The 17,212-nt window shown below is 42.2% G+C and overlaps 1 protein-coding gene and 1 pseudogene across 1 annotated transcript in view; both read left to right on the top strand.

Moving 5' to 3' along the window:
* Window positions 1-1,125: 1,125 nt before the first annotated feature.
* Window positions 1,126-4,705, top strand: LOC124284671 (annotated as a pseudogene).
* A 1,285-nt stretch (window positions 4,706-5,990) lies between these two features.
* LOC124284663 (phospholipid-transporting ATPase ABCA1-like) overlaps window positions 5,991-17,212 on the top strand; it is a 39,032-nt gene continuing 27,810 nt past the window's right edge. The window contains exons 1-10 of the mRNA XM_046720769.1: window positions 5,991-5,994; window positions 6,426-6,687; window positions 8,721-8,838; window positions 9,357-9,565; window positions 10,649-10,733; window positions 11,218-11,352; window positions 12,430-12,450; window positions 14,989-15,140; window positions 15,742-15,884; window positions 16,549-16,653. Coding sequence (XP_046576725.1) covers window positions 6,442-6,687; window positions 8,721-8,838; window positions 9,357-9,565; window positions 10,649-10,733; window positions 11,218-11,352; window positions 12,430-12,450; window positions 14,989-15,140; window positions 15,742-15,884; window positions 16,549-16,653 — 1,214 coding nt within the window. The 5' untranslated portion in view covers window positions 5,991-5,994; window positions 6,426-6,441. The remainder of the gene's footprint in view (window positions 5,995-6,425; window positions 6,688-8,720; window positions 8,839-9,356; window positions 9,566-10,648; window positions 10,734-11,217; window positions 11,353-12,429; window positions 12,451-14,988; window positions 15,141-15,741; window positions 15,885-16,548; window positions 16,654-17,212) is intronic.

The following is a 17,212-nucleotide window of genomic DNA, read 5'->3' as shown; positions in this document are numbered from 1 at the left end:
GAACAGGTTAGATCCCTACCCTTGGCGTTACGTCAGGAACAGGTTGAGTTCCCTTACCCTTGCTAAGGTTGTCAGGAACAGGTTAGTTCCCCTACCCCTTGCTATCGTCAGGAACAGGTTAGTTCCCCTACCCTTGCTCTACGTCAGGAACAGGTTAGTTCCCCTACCCTTGCTACGTCCAGAACAGGTTAGTTCCTCTTCCCTTGCTCACGTCCAAGAACAGGTTAGTTCCCCTACCCTGCTACGTCAGGAACAGGTTAGATCCCCTACCCTTGCTCTGTCAGGAACGGGTTAGTTCCTCTTCCCCTTGCCCTATGTCAGGAACAGGTTAGTTCCCCTACCCCCAGGCCCTTTCGTCAGGAACAGGTTAGTTCCCCTCCGTCGCCAGCTAGGTGTTTCAGCGAACAGGTTGTCAGATCCCCTACCCTTGCTACATCAAGAACAGGTGTTAGATCCCCTACCCAGGTGTTGTCTTGCTATATGTCAGAACAGGTTAGTTCCCACCCTACCCACAGGTTGATCTTTGCTACGCCAAGAACAGGTTCGTTCCCCTACCCCGTTACTGCCAAGAACAGGTTCGCTCCCCACCCTCCTTTTGTTACGTCAAGAACAGGTTAGTTCCCACCCTTGCTATGTCAGGAACAGGTTGAGTTCCCCTACCCTTGCTATGTCAGGAACAGGTTAGTTCCCCTACCCTTGCTACGTCGAGGAACAGGTTCAGTTCCCTACCCTTGCTACGTCAAGAACAGGTTAGATCCCTACCCTTGCTGGCACGTCAGGAACAGGGTTAGTTCCCTACCCATGCTCACGTCAGGAACAGGTTAGTTCCTCTTCCCTTGCTACATCAGGAACAGGTTAGATCCCTACCCTTGCTCGTCAGGAACAGGTTAGTTCCTCTTCCCTTGCTATGTCCAGGAACGGGTTAGATCCCCTACCCTTGTCACGTCAAGAACAGGTTAGTTCCCCTACCCTTGCTATATGTCAGGAACAGGTTAGATAAATCACTCCCATGCTCGTCAGAACAGTTAGATCCCCTACCCTTGCTCGTCAGGAACAGGTTAGTTCCCCTATTATAAGGAACAATTCACCTGACTCTTTCACTTTTGTGTTTATATCAGGTTTACAATGGCGATATCTCGGGCATGCCAATGTTCATGGTGTTAGCATGGATCTACTCAGTGGCCATGATCGTGAAGGGATTGTGTAATGCGAGAAGGAGCGTCGTCTGAAGGAGGTGATGAAGATGATGGGGCTGGGTAGCGGGGTCCACTGGCTGGCCTGGTTCATCAACGCGGCACTGTCATGATGATCATCACTGTCGTCATGCTTGTGGCAGTGCTCAAGGGTAGGTGCTTGTTGGGTGCACAAAGTGCTTATCCTGGTGCTGAAGGTATACTTGAAATCATTTCATATGAATAAAAATGTCAACAGTAATAACTCACTGACTTCTTATTTAATCAGTGACACAAAACTAATACTTATCAGTGACATTGGTCAATGCAACAATGGAACACAAGCCCTGCCTGCTCTATTATCAGGCAATCAGAAAACAGCATATTTGGCTTGTGGTGGTAAGGCTAAATTAATAGATTGGTTGGCCAATCAAGTTCCCCAATCAGGTATATTTTAGAATACTTGAAACAATTTATTTCTAGTTCTGCTGAGGGGTTTGGAAACATTGGCCATAATACATCACACAATTGTCATATTTCAGCCCATTTTTATGTTTATTTTTTGGAGGCGGTAAAATCATGGAGCACTTTCGGACCCATCTGTTATCTTTGTGTTCTTGTTGGCGTTCACGCTGGCAACCATCATGCAGTGTTTCCTGATCAGCGTGTTCTTCTCCCGAGCCAACCTGGCGGCAGTGTGTGGGGGCTTCTTGTACTTCCTCTTGTACATGCCGTACACCCAGGTGGTGCAGTGGGAGGAATACATCAGCACCTCCATCAAGCTGGCCTCTGTGAGTACCACTCACCTCGCTCACACAACCACTCATTGTGCTACTCTCTCAACCACTCATATGACGTCTCAACCACTAGCTTAACCACTCACCCACTCTCTCAACCATTCACTTACCCCTCACTGATTCACTGGATTGTCTGGACCAGATTATTTACAGACTACAGTGTTTTGGCTGAAACATTGCTGAGTGCTGTATTAAGTAACAGAAACATACTCACTGGTATGAAGCCTGTTTCCTGTTTTCGAGGTCCAACTACTTTTGTGTTATATGTGTTCCTGTAGTTCCATTGTTGATGGGGCAGTGGGATAGCCTAATGGTTAAAGCGTTGGTTCGTTACGCTGAAGACCCGGGTTCGAATCCCCACATGGGCACAATGTGTGAAGCCCATTTCTGGTGTCCCCCGCTGTGATGTTGCTGGAATATTGCTAAAAGCGGCGTAAAACCAAACTCAGTCAGTCAGTCCATTGTTGATTTGGCCTTGAAAAGCCCCTAGAAAGGCCATAAATGTAGTGGCTGATAATCTGTACCAACCCTGGTGATTTTGTTGATTATTGTTGAAGTCCCGATGCTTCCCTACTTGCAGTGCCTGTCATCAAGTGTAAGCGTTTGGATTTGGCTGCAGCTATATATCTCGCTATGAAGAACAGATGACTGGTCTACAGTGGAGCAACATCGCTGACAGCCCATCCCCGACGATGACTTCAGCATGGTATTGGTGTATCCTAATGATGTTGGCTGATGCTTTCATCTATGGCCTCTTCACCTGGTACATTGAAGCTGTCTTTCCAGGTATGTTCGCCATGTCTATTTTGTCAAAGGTCAAATAGTCCAGAATTCTGAGGTGATGGAGGTTATCTATTTTACCCTTAGTTTTGTAACTAAGAAACTGGAAAAACGATGTAGGTTTGCTACCTTGGTCCACAATGGCTGAAGCTTTTCTTGGTAGGTTTCCTGTAGGGATTCTGGTTCAGAATAGGTCCATGGTTGCTGAAGCTTTTTCTTTAGAGGGTGCATATTGGGTATTTAGGTCAAGAATCAATCAACAGTTGCTGAAGCATTTTTGGGCAAGAATAGGTGCAGAGTTGCTGAAGCCTTTCTCTAGGGGTACACATTGGGTATTTAGGGCAAGAATAGATCCAGAAGAGCACCCTGTTATGATTCTTTGTGAAAACAGGTCCCACAGAATAGAACCCAGGATTTCAGCATGGTATTTCAACCACAATGCTATTCGTCACCTCTAAATTATTAGATATATATATTTTCACAATTTGAACATTCCTGTCATTTTCAGGCCAGTATGGAATCCCTCGCAAATGGTACTTCCCCATCCAGAAAACCTACTGGTGTGGACAGCGTTACCAAGGAGACTCAAACTTCATGGGCAACCCTGAAGCAGCCAACATGGAAATGAACTGTGAGTAATATTGATGAGCTAGATGTCTCTGAAATATTGAACCAACTATGCCTTGTTTTGTAACATATAACATCTTCGTTGGTGTCAATTTGTTTTGCCTATGTAATTGTGAGTTAGAGGTGAATGACAGAATCTGTTGCAGGTGACAAGGAGAATCTAGAGGCAGTGCCCCTAACAGTAAAGTGGGTGTGTCCATACACAACCTTACTAAGGTGTACAAGACTGGGAAAAAACTGGCAGTAGATGGGTTGTCGCTCAACTTCTATGAGGGTCAGATAACATCTTTCCTTGGACACAACGGTGCAGGAAAAACTACAACCATGTAAGTAGGCCAGTGGTTTTTCAAATTTTGTGCTGTCATTACTCAAATCCTTGAACACAACCAGGTACGTAGACCGGGGCCTTATCCAAGAGGCATTACTTGGCACTGTCAATACTTAAATCCTTGAACACAACCATGTAAGTAGGCCAAGGCTTCGTCCAAGAGGCATTACTTGGCACTGTTATTACTTAAATCCTTGAACACAACCATGTAATTAGGCCAAGGCTTCGTCCAAGAGGCTTTACTTGGCACTATTATTACTTTAATCCTTGAACACAACCATGCAATTAGGCCAAGGCTTTGTCCAAGAGGCATTACTTGGCACTGTTATTACTTAGGTCCTTGAACACAACCATGTAATTAGGCCAAGGCTCGTCCAAGAGGCATTTTTAAGCATTGTCGTTACTCACACAACCATTGGAGAGTTGTAGTCAGTTCTTAGGCCATAGACCCACGAGGATTCGGTTAACAATTGATCTTCAGTTACCCATGCTTGTCATAAGAGGCAACTAACAGGATCGGAGTTATCAGGCTCGCTGACTTGGGTGACACATGTCATCACATCCCAATTGCATAGATCTATGCTCATGCTTTTGATCACTGGATTGTCTGGTCCAGACTAGATTATTTACAGACCGCCGCCATACAGCTGGAATATTGCTGAGTGCGGAGTAAAGCTAAACTCACTCACTCTAAAGCCATAGACATGGACCTGTATCCCTTGTGAGCTGAATATTTGCACTAGTGGCTGTAGTACTCGTAAAAATAAGAACCTTTGTTTTGTCTTGTGATGAAATGCTGATTTACATGCCATATGGCTAAAGCTGAATATACCGTCAGTGTTGACAATGTGCTGCATGTTGTTTCCCAGGTCCATCCTGACAGGCCTGTTCCCTCCTACAAGTGGCACAGCGTATATCAACGGAAAGGACATTCGCTCCCAGATGGATGATATCAGGAGCAGTCTGGGAATGTGTCCACAGCATAATGTTCTCTTCGACCTGTAAGTATCTTCTTCTGTACTTATATAGGACATGAATGTATGTGACCCTTTCTTTTATGGTGATGCAATCTGATGTCCAGTGTTGTACCCCTTAGATGAAGAAGAATCTTTTGATCATGTATGTATTCAGATGTATTCTGATTCTGATTCTTGTCATGTTTGTGTGATTGTAACATTAGTGGTAAAAGTCCATGGCCTATATCACTTTCCGCTGTGAGAGTCAGCACATTATGTGACCAAACTAGGCTGAGGGTTGTGTTTGATAACTGGCTACCTCGCCCACTCACTCGCTCACTCACCATTTAGTCACTCACTCACCATGACTGCTATGTCGAATCAATTACATCCCTGGACCACGGTCTCACTATGATGGTATCGAGTAAGAAATGCTTCCTTGAATGCATTTTATTCTCAACAATCATTGGTCAGAGCACCTATTTGTATCCATCTACTGGAGGCAGACTGGGACTTGATTCTTTGGGTCAAACTATCACTAAACCTCATAGCATATTCCCGGGTAATGGAGGTACTGTATACAAACCCCTCAGCAAAGGTGACATGGCAGGTTTTCTGAAAGCGATTTGCCATTAGTTAACCATAGGCATAAACTAAAGACTGTTAACTGTCATTGTGTTCAGCCTAACAGTAGAGGAGCACATCTGGTTCTATGCCCGACTCAAGGGAAGGACCAATGCAGAGGTGAAGCAAGAACTGCCTCAGATGGTCAAAGATGTCGGACTGCCCAACAAGATCAAAGAAATCTCCAAGAACCTGTCAGGTCAGTTGTACATCTTTAGAGGGTGTGGAGACTGTGTGGTGGTGGCAGATGTCTGTTTGGTTAGTGGATTGAATCGCATGTTACAGAAAAAGGTTGTTTGAACTAACAAAAATTGAAAGCATTCTAGTTTTCATTGTAAGCCCATGTTGTATAGTATATTTATTAACTAGACATTTTTTTTAAGGCTATGTAACTTGCTGTTTCTATCAGAATCCTCATTGGCAATTTGGTCATATATCAGCTCTTGTCTCACTTCAGACGGATTAGTTGGTAAGTCGCTATGTATTTAATAGTTCCAAAGATTTCCATTGAATAAGCCACCTCACTGAATATCCTGGCTTGTGTTTATGGTTGGTCTCTGTGTGTGTTACAGGGGGTATGAAGCGGAAGTTGTCAGTGGCTATTGCATTTGTGGGTGGATCTCGCACGGTCATCTTGGATGAACCTACAGCTGGTGTTGACCCATACGCTCGCAGAGCCATCTGGGATCTGCTCGTCAAACTGAGAACAAGTAAGCAAACACTTTACCTCTGGTTGACATTAAACCTGATTATCACTGGTGTATGGGGTGTGGTGTTATGGACTCTAATGGTTTTACAAAGAAGAAGAAGTTACCATGACATATCACAAAATTAGTTTGTGCTGAGAAAATGTTCATTGCAAAGTAATAAAATATATAGCGCAGTGTTTACTGCAATGTTTGTAGGAATGATGAACAATAAGAGTCACTGTGATACAGCCGGTTGCCCAGTGCATATCAGGTTGACATTCACATGCTTAAAGTGGCATTAATGCAGGAAGATAAGTTTAAAACCAAAACACTTTCATGACAAGTACAAATTTCCTCCAACTAATTTACAAAGAGTTTTAGTTCTTTAATTACATCTGAAGCCCAAACAAACAAATAGCTTGTTAAAGTGTAACCTTGTGTTGATCTTCCAGACCGCATTCCATCATAATGTCCACCCACCACATGGATGAAGCCGACATCCTTGGGGACCGCATCGCCATCATCTCACATGGCCGACTCTGCTGTTGTGGCTCTAGCCTCTTCCTTAAGAACCGCTTCGGCAGTGGCTACTACTTGACCCTTGTCCGCCAGGATGACCAGGAGCAGAAAGAGGTTGAAGCCATGGACGTAATCAAACCTAAACCCAGCAGGCCATCCACTGCCGGCAGCATCCGCTCCACCATTGATGTTGTGGTGAGTTACCTGGGATCCTTGGTAATGGATTCCAATGACTTTACGTAAAGATTGTTTCTGTTTTCTGAAGTGAATAATCATTTCTTAGTTTTGTTAACAGTTGTTAGTTTTGTTAAGATTGTTTCTGTTTCTTTAGTGAATAATCGTTTCTTAATTTGTTAACATTTAAGATAGAAAATTATCTTTACAACATGATGTAAAATTAAATATCTCAGCTCTGTATTTAAGTTCTGAATCCTTATGAAACCTCGCTAGAGCTGCATCATCAACAAATTTAATCTTAAGATAAACTAGGATTGCCTCCTGGGCAATACTGGCGGTCTTCAGACCTCCCCATACACCCCCCGTGGCTACCTTTACTTGTACCGTTTCTTTGGACGCCAGCTGGACAGTCGATTTTAACTCTCGGGGTTACGGGTGTTTGAAGTGTTTTGAAGTGTATTCCTGGCAATTCCAGGACACTAATTGTTTTGACTGTAGACCTAAGAACAACGGAGTTGCGGCCTGTTAAAGGGGGAACTATTTCTGTAGGCACTGAAAAACCACGAAGCGGCGACTGTGGCTAGATTTTACTGGCGCTTCCTGTGATATGAGATAACTGGCTGAAGGAAGCGACAGTAAAATCTAGCAACGCTCGCCGCTTCCTTCACTTAGTTATCTCACAACTGAAAAAATGCGAAATCCTCATGTCCCGCCCTGTCTGGGCGTAATTGTGGCGTAACTATTGACTTTTACATAATAATAATGTGAAGCAAAATTGTTCTACATTTCATTGTCTACAGTTTGGTACCTTCAAAAAGGACATCCATTGTGTTTTCGCAGAGCTGTGAACCCTATAAAAATGCGTTTCGCCAAAAATTGACCAACTTCCAAGGGCAATAACTCCGACACTATTCAAGATATCGACATGCATTGAACAACCTAAGTAGTCCGGAGTGTGGGCTTTAAAACGATATATAGAACACTATTGTACTATTTGCCGTTCAGGAGCAGCAGATTGTTAAACACAGGCACCGTAAAAAAAGTGCGGAAATGTGCAAAATCGCGAAGGCTGTGTTTGTGTCGTAATGGTGACGTTATTATTGATTTTTTCATAACCATGATGTGAAGCAAAGATGTTTCCCATCCAATTACCTAGAGGATGGTACTTAGAAAAATGGAATACATCGATTTTTCGCGCAGAGTTGTGACCTTTTTCTTAACCCTATGAAAATGCGTCTTAGAAAAATCACCAACTTCCAAGGGCGATCACTCCAAAACCATTCAAGATATCGACATGCCTTGAGCAAACTAAGTAGTCCAGAGTATGGGCTTTCCAACAGCGTATCGAACACGATTGTACTATATGCCGTTCTGGAGAAGAAGATTTTGAAAGACAGGCACCGTCAAATCATGAAAATCGGCAAAAAAATCAGTTTTTTCAAAATAGCGGAAAATTTGACCTGCCGGCCAACTTCCGGTATGTGTTGAATCGACAGGGAATGATGTTGTCTACATTGAGTGAAAATTTGGTCAATCTACCTCTTATAGTTTTTGAGTTATTCAGGTGCAAAGATTTCGACATTTTGGGTTCTCTGCCTTTACCGGAAGCCGGAAGTAGGGATTTTTTCGACTATGTATCAATTTCAGCATACAGGCTATCATCCCTGAAACTTTCATGAAAATCGACCCAGCGGTTAGGTCAGGAGAGCTGTCACAAAAAACGTACAAATAATAATAAGAATAAGAAGAATAATAATTCGGATATCGGATGGTTTCCTGATGAGCGAGTGAGTTTAATTGTAATTTTGAAAAGTCAGCAGCAGTGTTTTGAGTAATGATATTTTAGGCAATTGTTTCATTGACAGGGAACTCTATAGAGGATATTGTTTGAGTGCCCATGTCATACTATGTTTACGACACGAGTGCCTAAATGTTCGTATTTCCCGAGCGAGAGCAAGGGATATACCGATCTTTAGACGCAAGTATGAAAAATATGAACCCCGATATTTTTGCCCTCGTAGGTAATAAAATCTTTTATCATTACATATCAGCCAACATTTGAGATGGATGATGAAGGTTACTCTGAGCGACCAGACAGTGACAAGACCAGCAGTACAAACAGCAGTGACCCACCTACACCACCACCAGAGGGAGCCACTATGATGCGAGGCAAGTCTTTAGTGGATCACATGTACAGAAACACAGGGCGGTTCCTGTAACAGTTTGTCTCATATAGGAATAAACAGGAAACCTTCCTTTAGCTTGAGTTTATGTATGTCATGTGACCATCACAGTTTGGATGAACAAATCTTTACATTATTTTAACCAAATTTCATCAGTGTGAAAATGTTATGAATATTGACCAAAAATATTGTAATTTGAGCTAGGTATCGACCTCTATGTAATCATTATCACATATATAACCAATTAAACTTCAAACAAAACTGGGGGCAGTTGGATAGCCTAGTGGTTAAAGTGTTTGCTTGTCACGTCGAAGACCAAGGTTTGATTCCCCACATGGATATAATGTATAAAGCCCATTTCTGGTGTCCCCTGTCGGGTTATTGCTGGAATATTGTCAAAAGTAGTGTAAAACTAATCTCATTCACTCACTTCCTCAAAAATGAATGCATATGTTATGTACAGCGAAAACCCACATTCTAATCATTATTGTTTTCTTCACTAAGGTTTCTCAGTACAACGACTTACTGCCTTCATACAGAAGTATGTGAGTGGAGCCAGGCTGACCGAGGACAACAACACAGAGCTGTGTTACCAGCTGCCAGAGGAGGCAGCTCACAGTGGAGACTTTGAGGCCTTGTTCTCTCAGTTAGAGATGTGCCACTTTGACCTCGGCATCTCCAGCTTTGGAATCTCTGACACCAGTCTGGAGGAGGTATGACCATCTTCTCATTGTTCGGGGTGGTGGGGAAGCCGAATGGTTAAAGCATCCGCACGTCATGCAGAAGACCATGTTCGATTTCCCATATGGGTACAGTGTGTTAAGCCCATTTCTTGTGTCCCCCGCCATGATATTGCTGAAATATTGCTAAAAGCAGCGTAAAACTAAACTCACTCACTCAGTCTGATTGTTGAGTAAGAAAGATCCGGGTCAGGAGTTTGTTGTACTTTGTGGAGAGCAGGGATAGCCAAGTCACCTGAGGCATGGTAATTTGCATCATTTCCTGGGTTTGAATCCAAGATTTGCCCTAATTATATTTCTTGGTTTATCATCGCCAAAGTGAAGACCTGGATTACTTCAGACTTTCTTCCAACCAGTGTATGAAATAAGCCAAATATCCAGTCAGACATCAGGGCTGGTAACTTCAAACTGTTACCAGCCCAAAATGGATTTAACCAGACCAAATATTGTGAATTTACTCAGATGTATGGAACATCTGAATTTTTTACGAGACCATCAGGCTGGCCAGCTGTAAGTTTAGACCGTCCGTCAGAAATCTAGACCGTCTCGGGTGGTCAGAACTGTTCATCAGCTACTCATGCTTGTTGTAAGAGCTGACTAAGGGGATCGGGAGGTCAGGCATGGTTGCTTGATGTCATCATATCCCGGTTACGTTGGTTGATGCTCATGATGCCAGTCTCTGGGTTGTATGATCCAAACTATTATATACAGATCACCATCATACAGCTGAAAAAAAGCGAACAAATCTGTCATTAAACAGACATTACATGATATGACCAAAATGCTTTTCAAACACTAAACCAAACTCACTCACTCACTGTTTCACTTTATTTTTTCTTTGATTTATGCTGTCTACTATAATGGGTTACACAAAACATGCCTTCGGCACCATTAACCAATGTAGCACAGATATTTGTGTCAGTATCAGAGAATGAATCACGACTAACTCACAACTAAAACTGGGTGAAATGAATTCATGTGCCATTTTTACATAGACGTGTGTTTTGATTTCAAGCTGTGAAGGAAAATGGTAATGTTTGATTTTGTTGTGTCCAGGTTTTCCTGAAGGTTGCGGAGGATAGCGGTGTGGACATCCCCACAGACGAGATGACTCGCAAGCAGCTTGAACAGGTCTATGATGGTTGGTGCCTTACACACTAGCTTCGTTGTTTGTCAGGTGTTTTTATCCCAGATTCACATGTCTTACAATAGAAGTTGCAAGTGCCCTGGTATTTGCTTGTACATAGCTCTTAAACAGATGAAACAAAGAAGTTTATTCTTTTCTGTCTGTTTTTAAACATAGTTACTCACCTTGACTCAATAGTATCTATTGTGAACCTTGATGCTTACAAACCCGTGAAGATCCAGGTTCGAATTGATCTTCTGTAACCCATGCTTGTTGTAAGAGGCAACTAACGGGATCGGGTGGTCAGGCTCGCTGACTTGGTTGACACATGTCATCGGTTCCCAAATGCGTAGATTGATGTTCATGATGTTGATCACTGGGTTGTCTGGTCCAGACCCGATTATCTACAGACTGCCGCCATATAGCTAGACTATTGCTGAGTGTGGCGTAAAACTAAACTCACTCAGTCACTCACTTGATGCTTACAATCTCCTTTTAGGAGGCAAATATCCAAAGCCAGTGTCTCGTCTGAGTTTCCGTAAGAAGAAGTTTGGCATCTTCCCCATCAAGCAGCGAGTGAACTGCGTCAACAGCACTACTGACCTGATGGAGGACAGTGACCTTGAAATGACAGGTGAGTCCGGTGCTTCTCATTGCATCTCTTTCATGCATTGTTCCTGATAGCATTAACTAACTCATGACTGTACCATTATATGCGGTACCATTTTTGCTTTCCTCATGGGGCATATATACTCAACCTCTTCTTTGTCATTCCATATTTTAATGACTTAACATATCAACATGTAACAACTGTCCCTGTTCAAGCACCTACTGATTCATCCATGGACAGAGAACTCTTTTCTCTTTGCATTGTCATTGTTGGGATTCAAGGGTTGTATAGCCCCTAGTAACCATGATTGTTTCACTAATGGGATTCAAGGGTTTTATAGGCCTCTAATATGCATTGGTGCTTCGTGTTGGGATTCAAGGGTTATATAGGCCCCAAGTACCTGTTATTGTCTCACCTGCTGACACATCAAAGGGAAGTGCACTCCTTTTCTTGCATTCTCCCTGATGGGATTCAAGAGTTGTATAGGTCCCAAGATACTGTAATTGTCTCACCTGCTGATGCATCCAGGGGAAGAGCACTCCTTTCTCCTTGTATTCTCACCGTTGGGATTCAAGGGTTGTATAGGCCCCTAGTAACCATGATTGTTTCACTAATGTAATTGTCTCTCCGTTGGGATTCAAGGGTTGTATTACCCCCAACTACCTGTAATTGTCTCTTCGTTGGGATTCAAGGGTTGTATGGGCCTTAAGTACCTGTAATTGTCTCTCAGTTGTGATTCACGGGTTGTATAGGCCCCAAGTACCATGATTGTCTCACTGTTGGGTTTCAAGGGCCTCAAGTCCCCAAGCATGTCTACAGTACCCAGTAATTATCTTGATTTGGGGATTCTGGGTCAGAATATGTACCTAGTACTCTCCCAGTCCTTGATAGAATAGCGGTGAGTGGTGAGGTAGGTAAGTGGACAATGTAATCTTTCATCACACTGAAGACTGGGGTTCAGTTCCATACTTGATTGCAGTGAAGCCCAGTCTTAGGCTATATAGGTGAGATTGCTGGAAAATGTTTTACACCAACCTCACTCTTCTCTATTTTTCTTTTATGATTATTGTTTCACATTTTTGTTATTGTGTCATGTTGAAGCCCGCACTCAGAGTAAGAAAAGTAAGTGAACTTTTCATATCCTATGGTGTCAATTGTTCATTCCTTGTTTTTTTATTGTGTTTAGATCAAGTTGTCAGTTTATTACCCCGTAAGTTGTTTGTTGTCATAAGTTCTTGCCCATTACGGTGTCAGACTCCTCAGTGCATGACTGAGTGTAAGCAAATATTGATGTAAATTGCATGGAAAATACTCACTATTTTGTCTCCTCTTGCGCTTCTGAATTCACACAATCAACCTTGGATGCATAGGGTCCTGACACAATTATTATTATTTTTTGCATCCATTTTCTATTTTTGATAGTATGCTTAAATTTCTTCATCCTATAGATCACTTATCATCCTGTCCATTGGGTATAGTTTCCATCATCAGTCATGAGCTTTATTGATAACTGCTTATGCTAGTTTATACTGTGTGCTGCAGTGGGCATCCCCTTTGCTTCTATAGCCATACATGCTGCAATCCATATCTCATGATAAGTAGATCCTGATGTTTCGTCAAAAGCTTAATGAAATTGAAATATACTACTCAAAAAGGTTAAGGTCTCCCAATTCTGAATTCTTTCATGCAGCCAGTGTTCCTTAACTTCGTCCAAGTGATATATATGTTATATTTCAAACCCCAAAACTGTAACATTTCAGAAAACTACCAGTGATAATATCCATTTTGAATTTGTTAGTTTCTCCAAACTTTTGACTGAATCATTAGTGAAGTGTGCAGAATAATACTACCATGCTTGTGAAGCTGCCTTGTTTGTGTGTGTAGAGGATGGTAGCATCAGCCATCAAGGTGGAACTGCTCCAGTGTTCCAAGACTTGTGTACATGCATGCCAACCTGTATTGAAGTATGGTCTTGTTTGTTGAGGTGTGCCGTATTTCCATTATACCACAGTTTGAAATGCTGATAAATATGTATCTATATATGTTGGAAAATACAAGTATTTTATGCTTTCATTGTCATGCATTCTTATCTTGTTGGCACATTTTACGTAACAAGTTAAGTTGAAAGTTAGAAATGAGCAACCTTTTTTTCTAAAAAGTAAGCTATTCTGAACCAGCTTCCTGTATGTAATGTGTCTATCAAGCATGTTTTAACCAAAGTGACAGTTGACTATAATGGCATATGAATGAAAGGTTGAAAAATATGTGTGCAAAAATTCTTAATTATCATTTGCCTATTTTTACAAATTACACAAATGCATGCAATGTATGTGTATCATAATACAATGAAACATTATTGCAGTCAATTGCAGTATAAATGTCAGGCAAATGCCCTTGACTTGTGTGATGGGATGTAGTGACAATCATCAGGCCCTATCTTCTGCTGTATTCTAAACTTTAGACTTCTGTATATGTCTACCTGCTTTGAAGCATTGGCTGTGCATGAGAGTCTAGCTTTGTTCTGCAGCTGATGGTGTGTGGTAAGATCTACATGTGTGGTGCTCCTGTTATATAAATGTCTGCTTTCTAAAGTTTCCATGAGTCCTAACCCAGAGGGAATTCTAGGATAGACAAGATCTCTATCAACCTATGCTGGTTGTAATACACCTAGTTGTCGGTACAGTAAGGTGCAGTAAACTTGGACAAAGTCTTGTGACTATGTGTCCCAGTCCACCCAGCTGTGAATGGGTACCTCGTAAGGATGGGAAAGCCACAATAACTTGGTGTGCCTTGACAACCAAATGGATTCGGTGGACAGGTTTCATGACTTAGTTTAAAGCATAGTTTAAATCATGTCATTGTTCCCGAGCAGTGTCGTTCACAATATCGGTCACAGGGTTGTCCAGTCTCGACTTCATTCTAAAAGGGACCCGTGAAGATCCGGGGTAGAATAGGTCTTCAGCAACCCATGCTTGGCACAAAAGGCGCCGATGCTTGTCGTAAGAAGCGACTAACGGGATCAGGTGGTCAGGCTCGCTGACTTGGTTGACAATGTCATCTGTTCCCAATTGCGCAGATCGATGCTCATGCTGTTGATCACTGGATTGTCTGGTCCATACTCGATTATTTACAGACCGCCGCCAAATAGCAGGAATATTGCTGAGTGCAGCATAAAACTAAACTCACTCACTCACTAATTCTAAAAGGACACAGTCATCATTCACACTGAAACAAAAACCCTATTTTTTAAGTAGAGGAAACAACCACCTCTCAAGCAGTGTTTATCATCCGCTACCTCATATCTGGTCCTGCACACTGTGTTAAGCTGAAATTCGCATGGCCCAGTTGTCTGAGGCACTGCTGTTCTATGTGCAGAGTTAAGGGCCTTAGGTGTCCAGGAAACCTGATTGACAGTTTGAATCTCAAGTTATTATGTTTTCTGGTGTGTCTCCACCTGCCAATGGTTGTGGGTTTTCAACAAAGTCGTAAATTTTCTTGTCTAACTACTTCATCATAGGTTCTCCACTTCTGCAAGGTCACATGCTTTATATGTCTGAAATACGATCTACTGTTTCACCTTCTCACTGGAATCTAACGTCCAACATTCACTAATTACACCTGCATGAAGGTCTATCTCCACGCGTCTGCTCTCTGTTTCAGATGAGACATCAGAACAAGCTAGTGATCCAGGTTTCTGTGCCGAGTCAGAGACAAAGCTATCAGGATGGACCCTCAAACGACGTCAGTTCTGGGCACTCTTCATCAAGCGTTTCCACCGTGTTCGCCGTAGCAAGAAGGGCTTTGTGTGTGAGGTGGGTTTGTTTGTCGGTTTGTCATTATTGTCAAAGGAGGATTCTGTTAGTCCGATAGTCCTGCCCAATAGGCTAAGGATATAAGAACGTATGCTGTGGTACCAATCCATCTTTGGACAAGTATAAGTTGTTAGCACTGAAGACCTCCTTAAGAGACTTGTCTACAGAGATTTTGTTAGTACTACACTTAAGTTAGGGACTGGTCATTTGTTTGGGGGAAGCAATGGTGAGATTGGTCCTAGGACTAGAACTACAATATTTTGCTTGCTATTTTTTCTTGCCCCCCAACCTGCTCCTTTCCCATATTTGTGATACTTTTTTGGGCTAAGCCACTCTTTCATTGTGTCTTGGCTACCCCCAAATGTTCCCTTAACCCCAATGTCAAGATCCCTGCTCTTCTATAATATATCTTACCATCACCATTTTCATATCTAGTTGAATGGAAACATAAATCAACCATCTGTTTGAATTGAAATAATAACACATGTCTGTTATTGTAGTGAATCATGAATATAATAATATTCAAGAGATGACAAGCAGTAACAAACAGTTACATAGGAGAGAAGTCATAAATTCAATGAGACAAACTGTATCGTTTCAGATCATCCTGCCGGCAGGGTTTGTGTGTCTGGCCATGGTGTTTGCCCTTATCCTGCCCCCCTTCCAGGCGGAACCAGCCCTGGAGCTGCACCCCTGGCTCTATGTGCCCCAGAAGGGCGACGATCACCTCTTCATGTTCTACACGTGTGTACTACATTGATACTTGTAGCTGTAAATTTAGAGGTGGTGAGGTAGCCTAGTGGTTAAAGTGTTCACTCGTCACACCAAGACCCGGGTTTGATTCCCACATGGATAGAATATATGAAGACCATTTCAGGTGTCCCCTGTTGTGATATTTCCGAAATATTGCTAAGGGCGGCTTAGAACTAAACTTACTCCGTCCCTGTAAATTGATGAAGCTTATGAAATCTAGTCTCTACTTCATGAAAGGCAGCGATGGTAAAGATACAAGGAGACAATAGGGCTTGTCACAATATGTCACTTTGGCCTAAGACTGCTGCAGATGGCACAGAAATTCTCAGTTTGAATTAAATATTTCCCTATTCCTCATAATTTAAGAAGATAATAACAATGAAATAATCCAATTGTGAACAATGTCACATTTTCAAAATTTGCCAGTCAAAAGCTCTTGAATGCCAGATATGTCCCTGCTTGACTTTATGTAAGTAACACAGCGACACATTCACACAAATCCTTAATGATTCCCTTAAATACTTAACCACAATGTCAGTGTGTTGTGCATGGCACTTGATACAATGGATATACCGGTCACCCCTATACCTATCCTTTTATGGGCATCAGCCCATGGCGCCAAGTCCCTTTATGACTTTAGTGTTTTGATTGGCAGTAATGACGACCCTGGTACAACCCTCGCAGACAAACTGGAAAGCACCCTCCTGTCCAAGCCCTATTTAGGAACAAGATGTATGAACTCGTCGGTCTATCAAATCAGGTAAATAATGCAACTATTTTCATTTGTCACAACGATGTTGGTAAAAGATTGAAACTCAATGATTTTTCTAGCTTAAAAGTAGAAATTTTACTTAAGGTAACAGTATTGAATATATATGATCATTCACCCTAATTATGATTCTTCAGACTGTATTGTTTTCTGGTACCTACACAAATGTATTGATAAACAGTAATTCCCATAAGAAAAAGTGATGCAAAGGTAAGAGTAAAGTGATTCAGTGTATCATTTATAGGGCCTGTAAGTCTCTCAAGGCGCTACTATTTCTGGTACTAAGCTGGTCCCTGCTCCCTTTACACGCGCCAACTAGAGAAAAGCGAGACGGGGCCCAGCTTACTTCCGGTACCTGGTTTCTGGTGACAGGTGTATGTTGCAAGAACCAGTTCTGGTTCCGAATTGCGCGACTGCCAAATATGACTTTACTAGACCAGCCAAGTATACAACCATGCTTGGCTGTCACAGCTTTTGACAGTCATAATACATGTAGTTGGCTAATTTGGGGATAGTTAGATTGGAAATTTGATTATCGCTTCCTTACTGT

This window comes from Haliotis rubra, unplaced genomic scaffold (genome assembly GCF_003918875.1).
Source record: "Haliotis rubra isolate DU_JTF1 unplaced genomic scaffold, ASM391887v1 Scf340, whole genome shotgun sequence".
In the NCBI taxonomy this organism is placed as follows: Eukaryota; Metazoa; Mollusca; class Gastropoda; order Lepetellida; family Haliotidae; genus Haliotis; species Haliotis rubra.
This window is presented reverse-complemented; position numbering and strand designations above follow the sequence as displayed.